The 18,787-nt window shown below is 25.6% G+C and overlaps 1 protein-coding gene across 3 annotated transcripts in view; it reads left to right on the forward strand.

Moving 5' to 3' along the window:
* LOC106787875 overlaps positions 1 to 18,787 on the forward strand; it is a 107,321-nt gene that overhangs the window by 75,820 nt on the left and 12,714 nt on the right. For all 3 annotated transcript variants that reach the window (XM_014750606.1, XM_014750604.1, XM_014750607.1), the window contains exon 3: positions 5,704 to 5,912. In XM_014750606.1, coding sequence (XP_014606092.1) covers positions 5,704 to 5,912 — 209 coding nt within the window. The remainder of the gene's footprint in view (positions 1 to 5,703; positions 5,913 to 18,787) is intronic.

The following is an 18,787-nucleotide window of genomic DNA, read 5'->3' on the forward strand; positions in this document are numbered from 1 at the left end:
AAACTTACTGTTAATAATTGTAACCGATCGTAAGAATAGTTCTTTAATTTTCTTTTAATTATGTTGTTTTAAATCTTTCTTGTTTATTTACATATACATATTACTTTTACTGACCTGTTTCTTACAATCTTTCTTTAAAAAAAAAGATATTGTTTTACATAGATGTTTTACATTTATACTGCTTTTATTTTCAATTTTAAAAATCGTTGGCTGTATGGCACCATACAAAACACTTTTTATTGTTCTCATATTACGACTCGCCAATTCCATTGTTGCTTCGCTTCTTTTGTTCTTCAAAACTTCCACTGTGCTGCAACTCATCCCCTGCTGCTGAATTTTAAGACGATTCTCTCGTTTTTTAATTTCCGATTTCAAAATAGTGTATACAAATATTCACAACTAAAACATTCATTTCTTTTAATATCTTTTCTTTCGTCTTCTTCGAGCAAACGATTCAAAAGATTTTTTCTTTTCTTTCAATATCAAATTCAATAAATTTTTCATTTGTAGGTGACAGTTAAAAATCTATTTTTTATTGGTCTGCAAAACGTTTTATATAATTTCGTATTCCTTTTAAAATCGCTGTAAATTGACGTTGAAAATTACTTTTAAATAAATTATAAGTTTAATTGTAAATCATTAAATTTTTCCCTTCGAGACTATACTAATCTCTTATTATTTTATACACTGCAGAAAATTATAAATGTTTGTAATATTACCACGTGTTTCATATTATTTGCTATATTGGTTGCCATAAATATCGATTAAACTGTTACGAATGAAGAGACCAATCTTCATTCTGGTCAAATTGTAACAATACCCTGTTATGTTGAAACTTGAACGGTGTATTCGAACCACTTTCTTGTTATTGTTTTAATCGACTATTATTTATTTGTCACAAATATCTTCCTATGTACGTTTTAACAATCAATGTAATTCTCGTTGTCAATTGAAATTTATTTTACTGTATGAAAGTAATAAATATAATATATATATATATATATATATATATATATTATTCGAATCTCCGGAAAATAATTTCAAATGAAATGTGACAGATGATTTTTTCATATTTAGAATTCAAATCGTTTGAAATAATCGTAAACGGTCTAATTTGTTAAATTCAACTTCTCAGTTACTTTTCGCGTTGTTTTACGACAATTAGCATCCACCATTGATTTAGGTTTTGATGCATTGTGCGTAAGATATCGGTTTGTCAGAAAAATAAAATATGCAGTTATGTTTATTCTGGTTATGAATGCTTAAGAAGGTCTCTATAAATATAAAGCTTTCCATTTATATTTTTAAGTATCTTGTATTCATTTTTTTTTTTTAATAAAAATGAACTTCGAATAAAGGAAAGTATAGGCGAAAGTATTTTATTTATTCCGACTCAATAATGAAATCACTAAAGAAATCACAATTGTGCAATCGTATTATTATTAATCGTGTTCGATTAATAATCAAGTTAATTCGTAATTGTGCTATCTATCATTCTTAATGAATTCTATTATCATTAATTGTTTCGTGTCAGATAGGTTCACGAACGCGTGGTTTAATTTCAATTTGAGGAAAATTAATTCAAACTCTTTTTTTACTAATATTAATTACCGAATGGTGTGTGTGTAAAATCTCGTTGGTCGATCAAATGTTGGAAGTGGAAATTTAAATTATTAAAAACTTGAAATAAGTATGTGATATTGCACTTTCTGATAAAGAGTTCAAAATTCGTACAAGGATATAATCCCTAATAAATATTTTTGCAAAAAGTTTTAAATTTTACTTAAAATTCTGAATTTGTAATATTGAATTTATACTTTGAACGATGACTTTACAATTTGAACTAAGTTTCTATATTTTAATTAAAGTTTTTACACTGAAATCTAGAAACCGCATTACTCGTAGCAATACCTTACAGAATTTTAGAAACTATTTAATCCCATTTCTTAATGGAAGCAAAGATAAAATTAGGATTTTAAAAATACAAATTACTATTCAATCAGAAAAATTACTTTCTCGAAGTTTGGGAAGTATGAGGTGTAGATAGTTCGTAGGAAAAACATAGACTGAAATACAATATAAACAGTATATATAAGTGTCTTATATATACTGTTAATATAGCAGTAAATATAGCAGTAAATATAACAGTAAATATAAACAGAGAGAGAGAGAGAGAGAGAGAGAGAGAGAGAGAGAGAGAGAGAGAGAGAGAGAGAGAGAGATGTTTTTTCTGCATTTTTGGCCACCAGGTACTTTTTTGAAATAATTACATCCCAGCAGTCATTGTTTTGTTTGAGAAATATATATTTTCTGCATTTCTAGTTTCAATAAATGGTTGTGTCAGGATTGCATTTGGATTTGTTTTTTGTCATGTGCACTAAAAATTGTCACTTATTGAACATCCGCCGCGTCGTAAAATTTCATCTGCCGATATTTAATTATGCGAAATGACCCTAATATGGGATTGGGAAAAAAGTTCTTTCGTATATTAATGCAAAAGTGAAACCAATTATTTTCACATTTTGTATCCAGCCCTTTCCAAGGGGTTTCAAATTATTTTGTACTCTATATTTCGTTCCTTACAGATATCATAATTTTTAATGTATTGGTATGACGTAATTTTTTCCATGATTCATATCATTTCCAAGAACGAAATGTATTTTTGACATTAAAATTGAAAAACTTCGAATCGGCATGTGTCACACGTACTGTAATACTAAATCATTTTCATAAACATTACAAATTTTTTTATTGACCTGATATGCATTCTTCCTTTGTAATAAAATTTCCAAATGCATTAAGTATTTTTCTTTTATTATCACTGATTTTACAAGACACAATAAATTTTGACTGAATAAATAATTATCAAATATTTTTTTTTTATTAGTCTATGATATGTCATCTTTCAGATCCACGCAAATAGTATCAAATCCGATTAATATTATTAGAATTATGCAAACCTAAATCCATCTACCAAGAAAATATGAAAAAACGATTTTCTCAATTCTATATTTCTTTTCCTATTTTTAATGAAATGAATCGAATCACACATTCTTCATATTGCAAACAATCAAATCCACATACGATTAAAAATGTATAGCCCCTGTAAAAGTATTTTTTATAATATTAACTTATCCAAAGTTCTTTTTTTCTATAAAAATAATCGCCATTCATTTACATAGAAAACATTTACATAGAAAACAAAATTAATTTTTGTCCAAGCCAATATTTTCAAGTGGTTGTTTATTCTTCTGTATGTTTTTGTACTTTTTCGCTAGAATTTTCACTTTGTCATCATTTACTTTGACGTTATATTCGTCCTTGTTGTCGACAATTTTTACTACATTCCTCATAATTTGAATATCCAGAATATCTTGAAGTAAAATCAGTAGTTGAATTATTTTTAATTGATTACGAGAATTCAATTATTTCATTATCTTTTAATATTTGTAGTAAAATAAATCATCTTTTTTGACCATACGTATGTTTTTTTTTTTTTTTTATTTTTTTAAATTATTGTTCAAGATTTCTTTTATTTTTAGTGATTTTATTTCCTTAAAATAGTTTTTTTTTTGTATGCCAATGAAAAGATGTAAGTTTTTCTTATTATTATTTTTTTCCGATAATACATTTTTACGATTATTTCTGTATTTTCGTTAATTAACCCATGAATGAAACAAAAATTACTACAGCTTTTTTCGTATATGATTTACTTTGATTGGAAATGGATCCACTATCATAATTATAATAGAATGTAGATTTTTATTTACATTTATGTATCAAAATATACTAAATATATGCTAAATTAATGTAAAATATATGTACAATTTTTTCTGAGAGTTGATTCGTCGGAATTATTCTGATTAAGATATTTTACGTTTTTATTTCACTTATATGAAGTCATTTAAATACCTATCGGTATTTAATATATTGGTAGCAATCATTACTTCGTATTAACATAGAAATGTTATATATGAATATTATTCTTTTTTAAAGGACTATTATTTATCATTTTCCTATACAAATCTTTGGATGCGACTTCAGCATCTTTTTATGCATAGTGATACTTATATGCTGTTTTAATTGTAATTTTTAAACACATTGAATAGAAATCAAAAGAATAAAAAATTGAATACATATAAACTTACATTCATTATATAGAATACTAAATTTATCACATGATCACAAACTTTTCTATAGCAGAAGTTATACGTTATTATGAACAAACAAATTTGTAATTCATAATTCAGATATCCTATTTCTTTAATTAGTATGCATATCTTGCTTGATTACGGCATTGAAAAACAGGATTAGATAGTCATATTCAATGAAACATAAATAATATTTTTAGCTTACTTTAAATAAAATTACAACGCATATCATATCATGTGGCAATGTTATCATTAGAATAAAGATACAGTATTATATGTTGTTAATAAAAAAAAAGGAATCCATAGATCTATGTATGACTGTGTGTATATGTGTAAGTATGTATGCGAAAGAAAAAAATAGGAAAAATCTATTAATGCGGTGAATATTTATCAATTTTACATATTTGATTTTTAATAAAAAGGCCTGTCAAATGAGTATACATAAAAAATGTAGAAATATAAAAACAATATGCAAAAATTATTCTATATACAAGAAATATGCAATGTGTAATTTATGTAAAATTAAAAATACCCCCAGTGTGAGAAAATATGGTATACCTTTCAAAATTAATTGTGTTCGAATTTGTTATATATATTTACAAGCAATTGTAATTTTAGTTAAGTAGAGTAAGTAAAATAAGATAGTATATATTTACAAAATTTAAAACAAACAATTATTATAATCAAAATTTATCTTGTCTTCTGTACTTTCTCTTTGCAAGCTAATACTACTTTCACTATAATCCCCCATTTCTGAAAAACAATTGATTCTACTTTGTTTTATAATAAATACAATATTTTAATTATTAAAAATTGTTTACTTGATCGAAAACAAATATCTGACTACTATCATCCGTTATTCTCTCCGATAAATGTTAATTGCATCTAATCATATAAGATTACTTTATTATTAAATTGATTAGTTCATCCGTTAATCTTCAATGTTATTAAAAATGTATACTATATTTTCGTACGGAGGAAATATATCTTTTAGAATTGTCCAGTAAAAAAATGTATTTTTATTTTGATACTATTTATTTATAAAATTAAAAGTCATAAATTAAAAATCTTCTTAAATAATATTATAATTAATCGAAGAAAGTTATTTCCAATTTCGAATGATCTTGATCAATTTTATCATAATCGTTCATTGAATATTGTAAAATTGAAATTCATTAAACTTTAAGTTTCAAAATATACAAAATTAATTATAAACTTTCGACAGATAATATCTCCGGTAGATAAGATCCTTTCTTTGAAACATTAATTAAATGTCTCGAAGAGAAGGAAAGTCATTTTCTAATAATCTTTTAATAATTATTTTAATAATTTTTAGATAAAAAATAGTAAATAATTTATAAAAAATGTTTGAGAGAGAATAATAATAAATAAATATATATAATTATAATTGTGTGTATAAAATAAAATAGAATGAAATAAATCAATAAATGGAGAATTTTAATTTTACGATTAAAGCCAATTACTTGATTGATCATGGTACGTTTAATGTTAATTTCGATCGATTACTCTAATTAATTACCATTTTCTGCAGATTCAAATTCGAGCATACTAAATGGAGCGATTCGTGAAACCATACCCGAAGCTCTCTACGTGACTATACCCGAAACGCCGAACGTGACGGCAAATGATACCGGAAGTAGTCTAACGAATGCGCAAAACCGATCACTACCTGTCTACACTATTCCTTCGATGACTTCACCACCGCCTACATATGACGCTTCTATCGCTAAATCGGAGCAGGTAAACTTTTTCATTTATTTAACAAAAAATTAATGTAATGAAATATACATTTTTTAAAAGATTTTCTATTCATTTTATGTCTCGTAATTGACAAATTTAATCTTGCAATTTTTTAATATCTTAAACAATATTACTTTCGATTATATATTACTAACAATATTACTTAAAATTACATTGAAAAATATTGCTTACTAGATTATATTATTATTACATTAAAATAATATACTCTTATATCTATCAAATAGAATTTTTTCGTCACAAAATTATTGACTATGAGATAAATACGATTTGTATTTTATTACAAAATTATGAGGCCTTTATATTTGTAGACGGTAAATTATACCTGACCATCTCAAGGACGTTTCAAATTTAAACTATTCGTCACCGAATATTCCTTAAACTTTGGGATCTTGGATCCGTGCATCGTGTATCTAACGTTTATGTCACTAACGTATTTAGATATATTAGTTTTATTTGGTATCGGTGAGAAGCTTGTAATGTTTTTCAAAAGACGAGATTACACATAGATCATTATATAACTTTCTCTTAATGTTACGCTTTGACGTGTAAGATGCAATGCTCAATTAAATTTATATTTTAGTTGGAGTAAATTCCCATATTTGATTATGTAGTACATTGTAGGAGAATTCGCGTTATATGAGAAAGATAGTCGCAATATCTTCAGCGCGTTATAGGAATTTGTGCTGTAGGCATTTGCGTTATACCTTATAGTCTACTGTATATTCATTTATTATTATTAAAGCTGTACACATTGGAAAGATTAATGAAATATCTTGCTATAAAGGATGTCATGTAATTGGTAGTACAAGCGAGTAGGGATTGATTCGGTATGAAAAACTAAATAAAAAGAATATAGAATAAAATTTGTTCATATAAAATAAGTTTGAAAATTTCTCATGTAAACGTGCACTACAGACAGTTTAAGTTCGATAGATTTCATTATCTTACTCTTGAATATTTCGAAGAGTATTTTTGTGCTTCTTAATATGTTTACAAACATTGTCAGTATGATGATATCTCTTTTATCAAGTCTACTTTTATACTTATCGAAGAGAAGGCTTTTAGTTTTCAGAGTTGCAAACTCATGAGATCGACAGGATTTATAGTTTCCAATTTTAAAGAAATTTTATACAGTTGTAGAACTCGTTTATAAAATTACATTGCACCATACGAGAGAGGAGCAATACTCAACAATTTCCACGATATCAAAGAAAAAAGTTTTGCACAAACATTCTTATATACTAGATATTTTTCTCTTAATTTTAATTTTATTTCTGTATTTCTTAATTTCTTTATTGTACAGTATGTTTTATACATTTTGTTTACTACAATTTTTTTGTTCTTGAATTAAACTGGAAAATATTCTTTTTTTTTTATCTTTTTCGAGTATTCTATTATATAATATAATTATGTTATTTATTATGTGTTATTTATGAATATGTGTGTTGTTTAGTCTATAATTATCAATTATATTACTTGCGTAAACAATAGTTTTAATATTTTTCTCCATTATATTCCCCATAGAATTATGATAAAATATTCTATAAAAATGGAAAAAAGAATATTTTACAGTTTAATTCAAGAAAAAGAAATTTTAGAAAAAAAGAATAAAGTGGATAAAACGTACTGTACAATAAAGAAATTAAATAACAAAATTAAATTAAAATTAAGGAATAAATTTTTAGTATTTTAAAATGTTTATGTAAAATATTCTTCTTCGTTTGATATCATGAAAATTGTTGAATATTGCAGCCTCAATTGGTATATCAATTGTATTGAATAAAGCTTTATGTTGCAAAGACTGTATAGAATTGAAGAATTCTAGATTCAGATTATTTTAAAATTGTTTTGATTACTAGTCAACAGCTTGGTTACGTTACAAAAACTAGTTCTTGTGCCAACATTTCACCCGTGTGCTATTAACTTCAGCGAGACGATAAAATGACGATCTCGTTGAAAAAGTATTTTATGTGTGAGAAAGTAACGTAGAAAAAATAATTCAAACCAGTAAAAGGGAGAGGAATAAAGACGAAGGTTACTTGATTACTAAATGTTTCAACTCATTCGTTAATTTTCAATGTTTTTTAAAATGTATACAATATTTTTTAAAATGTATACAATATTTTTGAGTAAAGAGAATAAGTAGTTTTTTCTTACTTTTAATCATAGAATATTCTTGCGGGCTATAAACAAAACATGCAGTATAATCAGTACATATTATAATAGTTTGATTCAAACGAAGGCATTTTGAAAATTCACTGACCTAGTTATTGTAGATCAGTACTTGTTATAAATTCGAGAAGGCATTTTATGATTGTAGAAACAAAAGTGGGAAGATAGTGTGATTGTATGAGAGAAAGGGGGAAAGAAAAATGATGAATGAGATGAAAAGGTTAGAAGCAAATTCGGTGCAGGGTTTTTTCGGAACAGAGATTCTTTACAATTCGTTTGGTTATTCCATTTGGTCATGTGTAGTTTATCGGCGCCGACTGGAACATAAATCCTGTAAACATATCGTGTCAACTTCCTAAAAATATCTTCTGCACATCGCATTTTCATCGAAAAAGAACAAAAAGTATGTATGAAACAAGAGATCCCTGCCACTGTCACCCTTTGTTTTCGTTCTTATCGTTGACATTTTTGCGTTCTCTGGTTTTTAGACTGAAAAAAACACTTTCTCGATATTATTCTATCGTAATCAGTCACTTATATTAAATGATATTTCATATTTAGCACTAGAATTATGGTAAAGTGGTCAAAATGTTAGATTAAAATAAAGTGAATCTCCATTATTTTCTTATTTTTTGCTTCTCTAATATAAAAATCTATAATAATATGATTATTTGCAACAGTATTTTTTTTATTCTGGATCAACATTGAATACAGACTAAAGAAATATATGAATTTATTGATTTAATGTTTTTGAATAACATATTTTATCAATAATGTATTTTATTATTTTGATTGGTATAGCAGAAATAAAATGAATAACGAAAATATTCGGACCTCAGCGTTATTACAAAAGCAATGTTATCTATTTCGTGTAAATGTGCAGTAAAAAATACAATAGCGTTATGCTATTCGGTTGGCAACTAAGGGATTCTGCATTTTAAATAAGAAGGAAAATTCAAAATATTTGCTGAAAAATATAACTTTATTCAATTTGGTACTGTCAGTTTTTGTCGATGACCTTTTTTCATCGTTCTGGCCATGTCATAATTCCATGTCCATAAAATTTCTGATCTTTGTTATCAAGAAATTGAATTAAATGTGATTTGTTTATCGACAAAATCCGCAATCACTTTGTTGCCCACCCAATTGTAGTATATATAGTTTTTATTTAATAAATATATGAAAAACTTATTCAATTGATATACGTAATAAATAAATAATGAAAGAAAAATCAAAGTGTGATAACTAGTTCTGAGATTTATAAAATATTCGAGTCTCCATTATTTATTTCTCGTTTCAATATTTTTTATTTTTTGTTTATTACTCTTTTTTTTAGTATAATTACGTTTATTAATATGTATTTATTTTTAAATATTAAGTTGTTTATTCTAAAACAATAGTTAATGGGAATCATAAATAATTATTAAAAAATATTTATTTTTCCTTGTATTAAATTATTAATTAATTAATTATAAATCATTTTGACATTAATTTAGTAGTGTCAATGATTCCAATGTCAAATATTCCTAAACCAATTCAATAGAATATATTGCCAAATTTTGTTATTTTTATTTAATGTTTTGGAATCAATAATTCTTCAAACCGACCTTTCTCAAAAATCTTCTGAAATTCTCTTTTTGAAAGTTTTTCCTCTGCCAAAAACTGTGTTGAAAAACAAAGATATTTACATTTGTCCATATCTTTAATAATGGTAATTGAGACAGTAAAAGAAAATAAGTTTCCGAAGAATTTAGATGTCGTTTCGAGCAAATGAAGCGTGCATGGTTATCGCATTTCGTTTTCATTGCCAAACCGGAACAATATTGTAAGAACGAGTATCTATCTTATGCATTTTATTACATTGGAAACTGTACATAAAATTTAGTCCCCAAATTGAAAGTTTAAATAATTTAACTAATTAATTTTTAACGGTATTTATAGAAAAAATTATACATATAGAAATATTCAGAAAGTATCAAGTGAAATTACTGTATTTATTTATACTGAATAAATTAAATATACGTCAAATTTTAATAGCCGAAAATAGAAAAAATATTTAAAAAATTCAAACTTTAAAATTAGTGTTTATTTATTTTTTTCCTTTCTTTTATATTCGATTAAAAAATATAATTATCTAATATTTGTTAAAAGTTACCTCTGACCTTTACAGTTACAAGAGATGTTTAAAGTGGTTCCTAGTAGCTTCCAGATATTTATGTGTAAGGCGAACTACTGTTTGAACAATGTTGGCCAAAGTGTCCAGTGGGATTGCAACATATACATTTTCAATTTAATCTCTAAGGGATACCAGAGTGTAGACGGTTTTCTGCTATATGCGTCATCCCATAGAATCCCCCATAGGTAAAAGTCTAAAGGTGGTAAATCAGAAGAACGTGCGAGGAATTCAACTGCACTTCTTTATCCTAGTCAGTATCGTTGCAAATTTTCATTTAAATAAGCTCGTACCTGTTGGTGCAGTAATGCAGTAATAATAGATAATGTATGTTCTTATTTATTATTTTTTGGCACTGTTTTAGTTGTTATTTCTTGATGCTTTAGCCACGAGCAAAGTTTTTATACATTTTTTAGTAGAATTTGTATTTACGTATACAGGGTAATAAAAATATAGGTCAAATATTTTAAGAGCTTTAATGGCTTATAGTACTTTTTAGAATAAATAAAAAATGTCTTATCAACATGAATTTTATAATCAACTGTTTCGATGTGAATTAATTTTGATTATTTAAGAACGTTAGACTTAGTAAACAAATTATTTGGCGGCATATTGAATCTAAACAAAAGAATTTGCTTAGAAATATATACATTAATTCAAAGTTGTCAAGATAGATTTATTATGAAAATAAACAAGAATTATTACTAATATCAACAAAGATTATACTTTTTAAACACAAACAATAGCATATAAAATATTATACCACGTTGTTTTTTACTACCCTGTATAGATACCGTTAGGTATAACATTCCTAATCACTCTACAGTTTTTTTCCTACACACTGGTATCCTTGTACCGTTTTCTTGTTTTTTCTTTTTTCATTACCTTCCAGCTTTTTTATTTCGTATTCGATCGTTTCGGTTTAATCTCGCATTGCATCGCCATTAAACCATGAAATTCAAACTTTCCCGTGAGTTCTAATTTCCTAGATTCTCCACGAATCGGAATCATTACTCAACGTATTTCTTTTTTCCTAAATATCGAAATATATTTTTTCTTCTCAATCGATATATTCTAAAAGAAGATCGTTAATATTTCTTCGATATAATATACGTCCAAACATATTTCTCTGATTAAAAATATTTTCTTTGTTAAATAATCCCTTTCCATACGAACGTCAATTTTACAAGCTATTATTATAATGATTTTTTTATTTAAATAAAATTACATTCTATGTGAAAAAGTCTCTTCGAAAAAAGTTTCTTACATGCTTTTTCTACTTTAATTTATCATTTAAGCTAGAATACAAATAGTTTTTATTATCATTCCATCTATTTTCTTAATTACTATAATTACTTAGGATAATCATAGTTTTTCTTTTTTTATTTTCTTCATCTTTTACGTTAAGTGCTTCGCATCAAAAAATATAATGCGGGTTCTTTCATCGATTACAGCTCTAATGAAATTAATTTCATACGATTTCGATCTCCCTTTTTTTTTCTAAATATATAGTCGGTCACAAAAATATTAAGACATTAGTATTACATCGACTATTGTAATTTATACAGGGTGAGTCACAATTGACCGTACACTTGAATATCTTTCTTAAATTTAAAATTACAAATTATGTCTACATCAAAATCAAAATGATTTCGAAGAACGCACATGATCATCATAACAACATGTGTTTTTATGTCATTTTTTTAGATGGTTTTTAAGTCAAGAGGTAGACGTAACAGAGCCATATAATAACCAGCTTGCTAACTAAATCTTAAATTACTTTGATTTTTATCTGTTAAGGTACCTGAAAAACAAAGTTTATCGGGAAAATCAATCACTGCGTAAGACATTGAAGAAAGAATCATCAGACATTATGAGCTAATTTCCTCTGAAATGAATTATAAAACATTAGAACCTTATTTTATTAGAATAAATAAATGTATCGCAGCTCAAGGGAATCATTTTGAACATTTAGCATAACATAAATGCAACAAATAAACCTTTTACAAGCTGAATTTTATTTATTTCATATTTATGGGTTAATGATTGTTTGAAGGTTATATTGTACACTGTTGATCTTGTTTAAGTGTTTGGTATAATAACGCATAGGAAAAAAAATGAAATTCCATTTAAAAAATCGTTAATGACCCAAAAAGAACACTTAAACAAATGACATTAAAAAACACGATGTTACAATGACCATGTGCGTCTTTCGAAACCATTTTGATACTTTGTAATTTCAAATCCAACAGAAACATTTAAATGTTTGGTTAATTTTGACTCACCGTATATATTAATTATAGCGTAATGTACAAAAAATAAGAAATGTGTCTGTGATAGTATTTTACATTTTTATTCGAACTGTAAAATTATCATTTATTATTTTTTATTTTTTTTAACTATAAAATATTTGCTAATTATTAATAAAAATACTGATCAAATCGAAAAAAATAATACTAATCTAAAGTGTTTTATAAAATAATCATATATACAGAGTGTGTAATAATTGGAGATACAAACCAACAAGGAGAAGGGATTCTATATGAAAAACAAAATCGAAAATGTAGAATAACATTTTTTTCATATAATTAGTAATCTTGTTATGCTAAAGGATTTGTTTTCGAGAAAAATAAGTTTGAAATAGTATTTTTAATAATTCTCAATAAATTAGCAGTTTGACAAAGTAATATTTCCTTTATTCCAATGGAAAAACATTAATTAATATTATTAATTATTTTAAATTAATTAATGTTCTTAATTATTTTTTAATATCGCTTCTATAATACATATATTATTTCTTTCACATTCTGGAAATTAAAATTTTCTGAAATACACTTATTGCTATTATATATTTTATATTTTAAGTTACTTTCTAACTAACTTTAATGTCGTATTTCTTTGATAATATAAATAATTAATTGTAAAAAAATAAAAATGTTCAATTTTTTTGTTAAATAGAAACTGAAAACCACATTTCTTGTTTATTTTATATTAATTTAATAAATAGAACACAATGCTCTTAAAATTATATTATTTTCCGAATATTTATGACTTTTGAATTATCCGTAATTTCTGTAATTATTGAAACAATCATTGGTAGAAAATAAAAATTATTTACATATTTTTAATAATTAAAAAATTGTATTCAATACAAAATAGTACACTTTTGTTTGTTTATTGTATATTATACAATACTCAAAATTATACTATTGCTAAAATATTTTTGGGAGCGACTGTACTTGATTCAACCTTTCTAATCTGCTCTCGATAATAAAAAGAACTTTACCAAGCGATAGCCTTAAGGGATCGCTTTTTATCTTTTTTTTCGTCGTCTTTTATCACATCTTTGACCTTAAGAGTCGTTTTGTTACTAAAGGTCAAGAGAAATTTCATTGACATTGAAGTCGTCATGGTTGTTTGTAACTTTTTTCTTTCATAATTGGTTTGCTTTTCTTGTTCACATCTCACTTTGATATGTCTGTATTCGATAAATACGTACCTTTAGAAAAGTAAATGAAAAGCTTGCCGATAAGTTATCGTTTATGATGGTTCATTAAAAGAAATAAAATTTAACTGTAGGTGAGAATCGTTTAAAGTATAAAATAAAATTGAAATCTACAGAAAATCCATTAGAAATTATTTATGCAGGATATCTTAGATTTAAATGTTCTAATTTTGTTAATATTTCAATTCAGAATATAATTAATAATAGTAATAGTAATCGACTTGCTGTTACTATGAACATTGGTTCAAATAAATCAGGAATAAAGCTGTGTTTAGTACCTTTCTGAGATCTCCTTAGATTGAAAGCAATTTTTGTCTAGTAATAGGTATTATAAAATTCGATTTTTGATCGCTGTCAATTATGTATTGTCAAGAACGGTAAATATATTAAAATGTAATATTAATTAAATCTAGAAGTGACAATGTGTCAAGTAGTAAATCTATTCGAGTTAATACTCATAGTAACAACAAGTTGGTTACTATTACTATTACCTGTATTCTGTATTTTTGTTACAACTTTTTAACAAAACTCTATGTGACTTATATTTACATAACATTCATTTCATATTTAGCGTAATAAAATATACTGACAAAGTGTGAGCATTAAAATCTAAGACACCCTTTATATACTAAGTTTACAAAAAGAAGTCTTACATATTTTATTCATGTCCTCTAGTATCAAGAAATAACAACTACAATAGTGCCAAAAAATAATAAATAATAATATGCATTATCTATTATTACCATCATACTACAAAACAAACATGTGCGAACATATCTTAATGAGAATTGGTAAAAACACTGGCTAGGAAGAAGAGGTACAGTTAAGTTTCTCGCACGTTCTCCTAATTTACCACCTGTAGACTATTATCTATGGGGGATTCTATGAGATGACGCGTATAGCAGAAAACCGACTACACTGGCAGCCCTTTGAGATTAAATTGAAAATGCATGTGTAGCAATCCCACTGGACACTTTGGCCAACATTGTTCAAACAATAGTTCGCCTTACGCATAAATGTCTGGAAGCTAATAACCACGACTCTGAACAACTATTGTAATTGTAAAGGTCAAAGATAATTTTTATGAATCTTGTGATATCTGAACAAATTTAATATTAAAACAATTAATACACATTTTGCTCTTTCTGTAACGTGGATACGTTTCTTTGACGAACTTTGTAGATTCATAGTTATTTATTTCTCTCGAATAGATTTTTCTTTCTTTTAATTACTTTTAAAATATCGATTTATTACGAATTTCGTAGAAACAGAAACTTTATATTTTTCAATTAACAATTCTTCAATAAATTAATTCCAGAAATCGAAAACTTATTCACAAATTTATTTCATTAGCAACGCTACAAACGAACTAGATTGTTCGTTCGTGAGGAAAAAAGGAAAGGAGAAACAAAAACGGATAGAGAGAAAATTTAAAAAATGCATAGAAAAAGAATAAAACACAAATCTAACAGATCATTGATGTAGAACGAAGTCTTTTAAATGCAACTAAAGAGTTGAAAGTTAATCTGTCAAGATCGATAGCATAAACGGTAGAAACAGATACCGCGAGAAATCGAGTGTGTAATTTACTCCTTTCCGGAGCCTTGATTTTAAAATACGTTTATACAACAACCTAACCGGGTTGTCGGAAAAGATAATTGTTTAATTGAGCGCATCGCTTCGTCATTCGATTTAATGCTAACATACTTCGACCAGTCAAATAACCGGTTTTACACTTGGAATAATAATTCTGCATTCAATATTATTCCTTTTTTTCATTTATGTTTATCTTAGAATTATAATTATTAACATTTTTTTTTTATTATCTACAAAATTCTTTATTTATTGAATAGGTAAACGTAAACTTTCAGTATTAAAATTTTGCATTTAATGACATTGTTTATTTTTTTATTTAACTTTACTTAAAAATTATAATTGTGTAAATATTGTTTTATTATTTTTTAAATAATGTCTTTATTATTTTAAATGTTATTTAATTAAGTATCAAATTAATGTTCTTGTAACAAGATACATTAAAGAGAAAATTTAATTTCTGTTTTTTTTTCTTCTCTAAAATAGAAAAAATTGCATTTAATTACATAACATTTAACTTTTGTTAGAAACTAAACATTTAACCGGTTATAGTATAAATATGAGTATATGAACTGTCGGCAGACTTTTTTAATCAACAGAAAATTATTTTAATATGTCGAAGGATAATATGGTAATTAATGCAACTAATTTCGAACTTTCTGCAATAAATTGTGCGACTACGTAATTGATTTTCCGCATTTGTTTCTATATTTATTCTTAATTTTTAAAATAAATATATTTAATTCCTTCCTCTTTTGTCTTCTATTCGAGCAATTTTATACATTGTAATGTAAGAAAAAGTAAAAATTTGTTATTATTATTATGCAATACTATTGAATAAAAATAATAACAATTGTAGAGTTAAACGTTGATTATTGAAGTTGATTATTGATTAAACGAAAGCTTAAATACAAAATAGTTGTTTGAATTTATTATGACAATGATAAGTATAATAAAATTTTCTGCTTTATTATAATATTAATTTAGATCGTATAAAATATTTAATTATTGTATTGTTATACGTATTTCAAGAATGAACTTTTCCAAAACTATTATTCTTGTAATACTACTATTACTATCATTAATATTATTCTTCTTTTTACGAGTTCAAGTAAATTTTCTACGAAAACCTTTCCACATAAAGCTGACATCTCCAAAGAGGTTGCGTCTTTTAACGTTTTTCTGGAGTCAACAGTACACAGTTTTTCGAAAGGGGTCCCCCATACAAATATCGTTTCTTGACTTTAGTGATCATACAGCAACAAGTTTTTTCCAACATGTCTAAAAACCTTTGACTAATGTTCTTGTAACAAGATACATTAAAGAGAAAATTTAATTTCTGTTATTTTTTCTTCTTTAAAATAGAAAAAAATTTGTCAAAACAGATAATAAATAATCAGAGTCATCCTGTTAAAGTGGTACAGAAAAAGCGCGTTGTTAAAAACAAAATTTAAATAAATGCTATTTAGTTATAAACATTAGAAAATAAATATCACCTTAAACTTAAAACAAAAATATCCTAATCCTATTTTTTGGTTATGTTTCTGAATTTTCGAAAAGAAACTGTTTGTTAAAGTTTATTTGAATCACCCTGTATAAATAAGTAATTAAAGAAAATCTCAAAGGAAACAATAAATAATTTGATTATATTGCACCCAATAATTAATCTTTTTCATTATTATCGAGTTCTTCAATTTGTAGGAAAGAACTGTTAAAAATCCTCGATATAAGACTAATTATCATATTTTCTGATACCATTGCGATACATATCAAGTACTATTAATATTCCAGGATCTTAGCATTCACTTTGAGGAGGAAAACCTAACTTAACCTAATTGCAATTCCAATTCAAAGGTCATAGAAGGAGGTTTTTAGTCGTTGCCAAGACTTCGTTGGAAATCAATCTTTACTCGTTCTCGTACCACGAGAGTTTCTTCTGTAAATCAATTCATTATATAAGACCGAAGATACGATAATCCAATTACTATTCAATAATCCAATATTCGATAAAGAAGGAAATAAGAAAAGTAGAAAGAAGAATCGAAGCTCTTGGAAAGGATATATCTAAATAAATACGAATGAAAGGATAAAGTCGAGATGAAAAGAAGAAAAGAATCAAAGATCATAACGAAACCGTTTAGCTTTCGTTTTTTCCTTTCTCCACCTTATCCTTTTGATCCGAAAAATACGGAAAACTGGAAGTGGATTATATTGAAAGCACAAATAGATATCTATTAAAGCACAGCTTTCTTCTTTTATTTTTTATGTTTTAAATAAATTCAATATGAAGATATAAAGCAGAGAAAGAGACATAAAAAACAAAAATTTTACAATGGCTATGATTGAATATGATTATATTTCCTGTCAAGTATTAAAAAAGATGTATCTCTTTACATTAAACCTATCAAAACTAGACAATGTAATCAGTTATTGATAAAACATTTGTTGCGAAAAGAATAAACGATTTGTTAATATATTTTTTTAGTTTTGATTTAATTTAAATTCAGTATACATACAACATTGTTAAAAAAATATGCACTCAGATTTTTTTTTTTACACAATTGATTTTGTGTAAAATTATTTCAAAATCATTTTCCTCGTACTCGTTTGGTTCGTTAGTAATACATGTCACGGAACATTTTTAGAAATGTTTTCGAGTGCATTAAAGATAAAAAAATTCGTACATTAGACTATAAGAAATTAATTCTTGTATAAAGTGTCATAAACAATTCCAATTTTTTTCAACTAATACTTATATTATTATATTTTAACTGTTATTTTGTGTTCATAATTAAATCTGATCGTTTATGGTCTTCGCTAACGAGAAATTTAATTTGCTTCTAGCTAGATATATATTAAAATTGTAGTGTTTAATACAAAAGGAACTTAAAAAGCATACCTTATTTCTAATAAGGAAAATAATTTAATTAGTAATAAAACCATAGCAAACTGTATAATCGCAAAGGAAGAATATCGTCAAAAGAATACCTCTCTTTCATCAGTTTTAATTAATTATTAATTTTTATTTAAATATTGTTTTTTTTGGTTTCAAGTTAAATACATTTTTTTATAGTTATGTTAAAAATTCGGATGATTAATTAAAAAATGATTTAAATAAAATCTACAATATGTATACATACACTCTCTTATGAATTAATAAATAATAATTATATAAAATTAATAAATATATAATATATATACTGAGTGTCCCAAAAATTGTATTATCGAGAAAAAAAAACAGGATATCACACACACACACACACACACATACACAATATTGATTTATGATTAAAATTACAATATTTTATTTCTCATTTAAAGATATGACTCTCCAGTTAATGTTTTGTATAAACACATAATTGTTCTATCATTCCAAATGTATGCCAACAAAAATTTCTAGTTTTTCTTTTG

This window comes from Polistes canadensis, unplaced genomic scaffold, assembly GCF_001313835.1.
Source record: "Polistes canadensis isolate GaletaPanama2010 unplaced genomic scaffold, ASM131383v1 scaffold_117, whole genome shotgun sequence".
NCBI lineage: Eukaryota > Metazoa > Arthropoda > Insecta > Hymenoptera > Vespidae > Polistes > Polistes canadensis.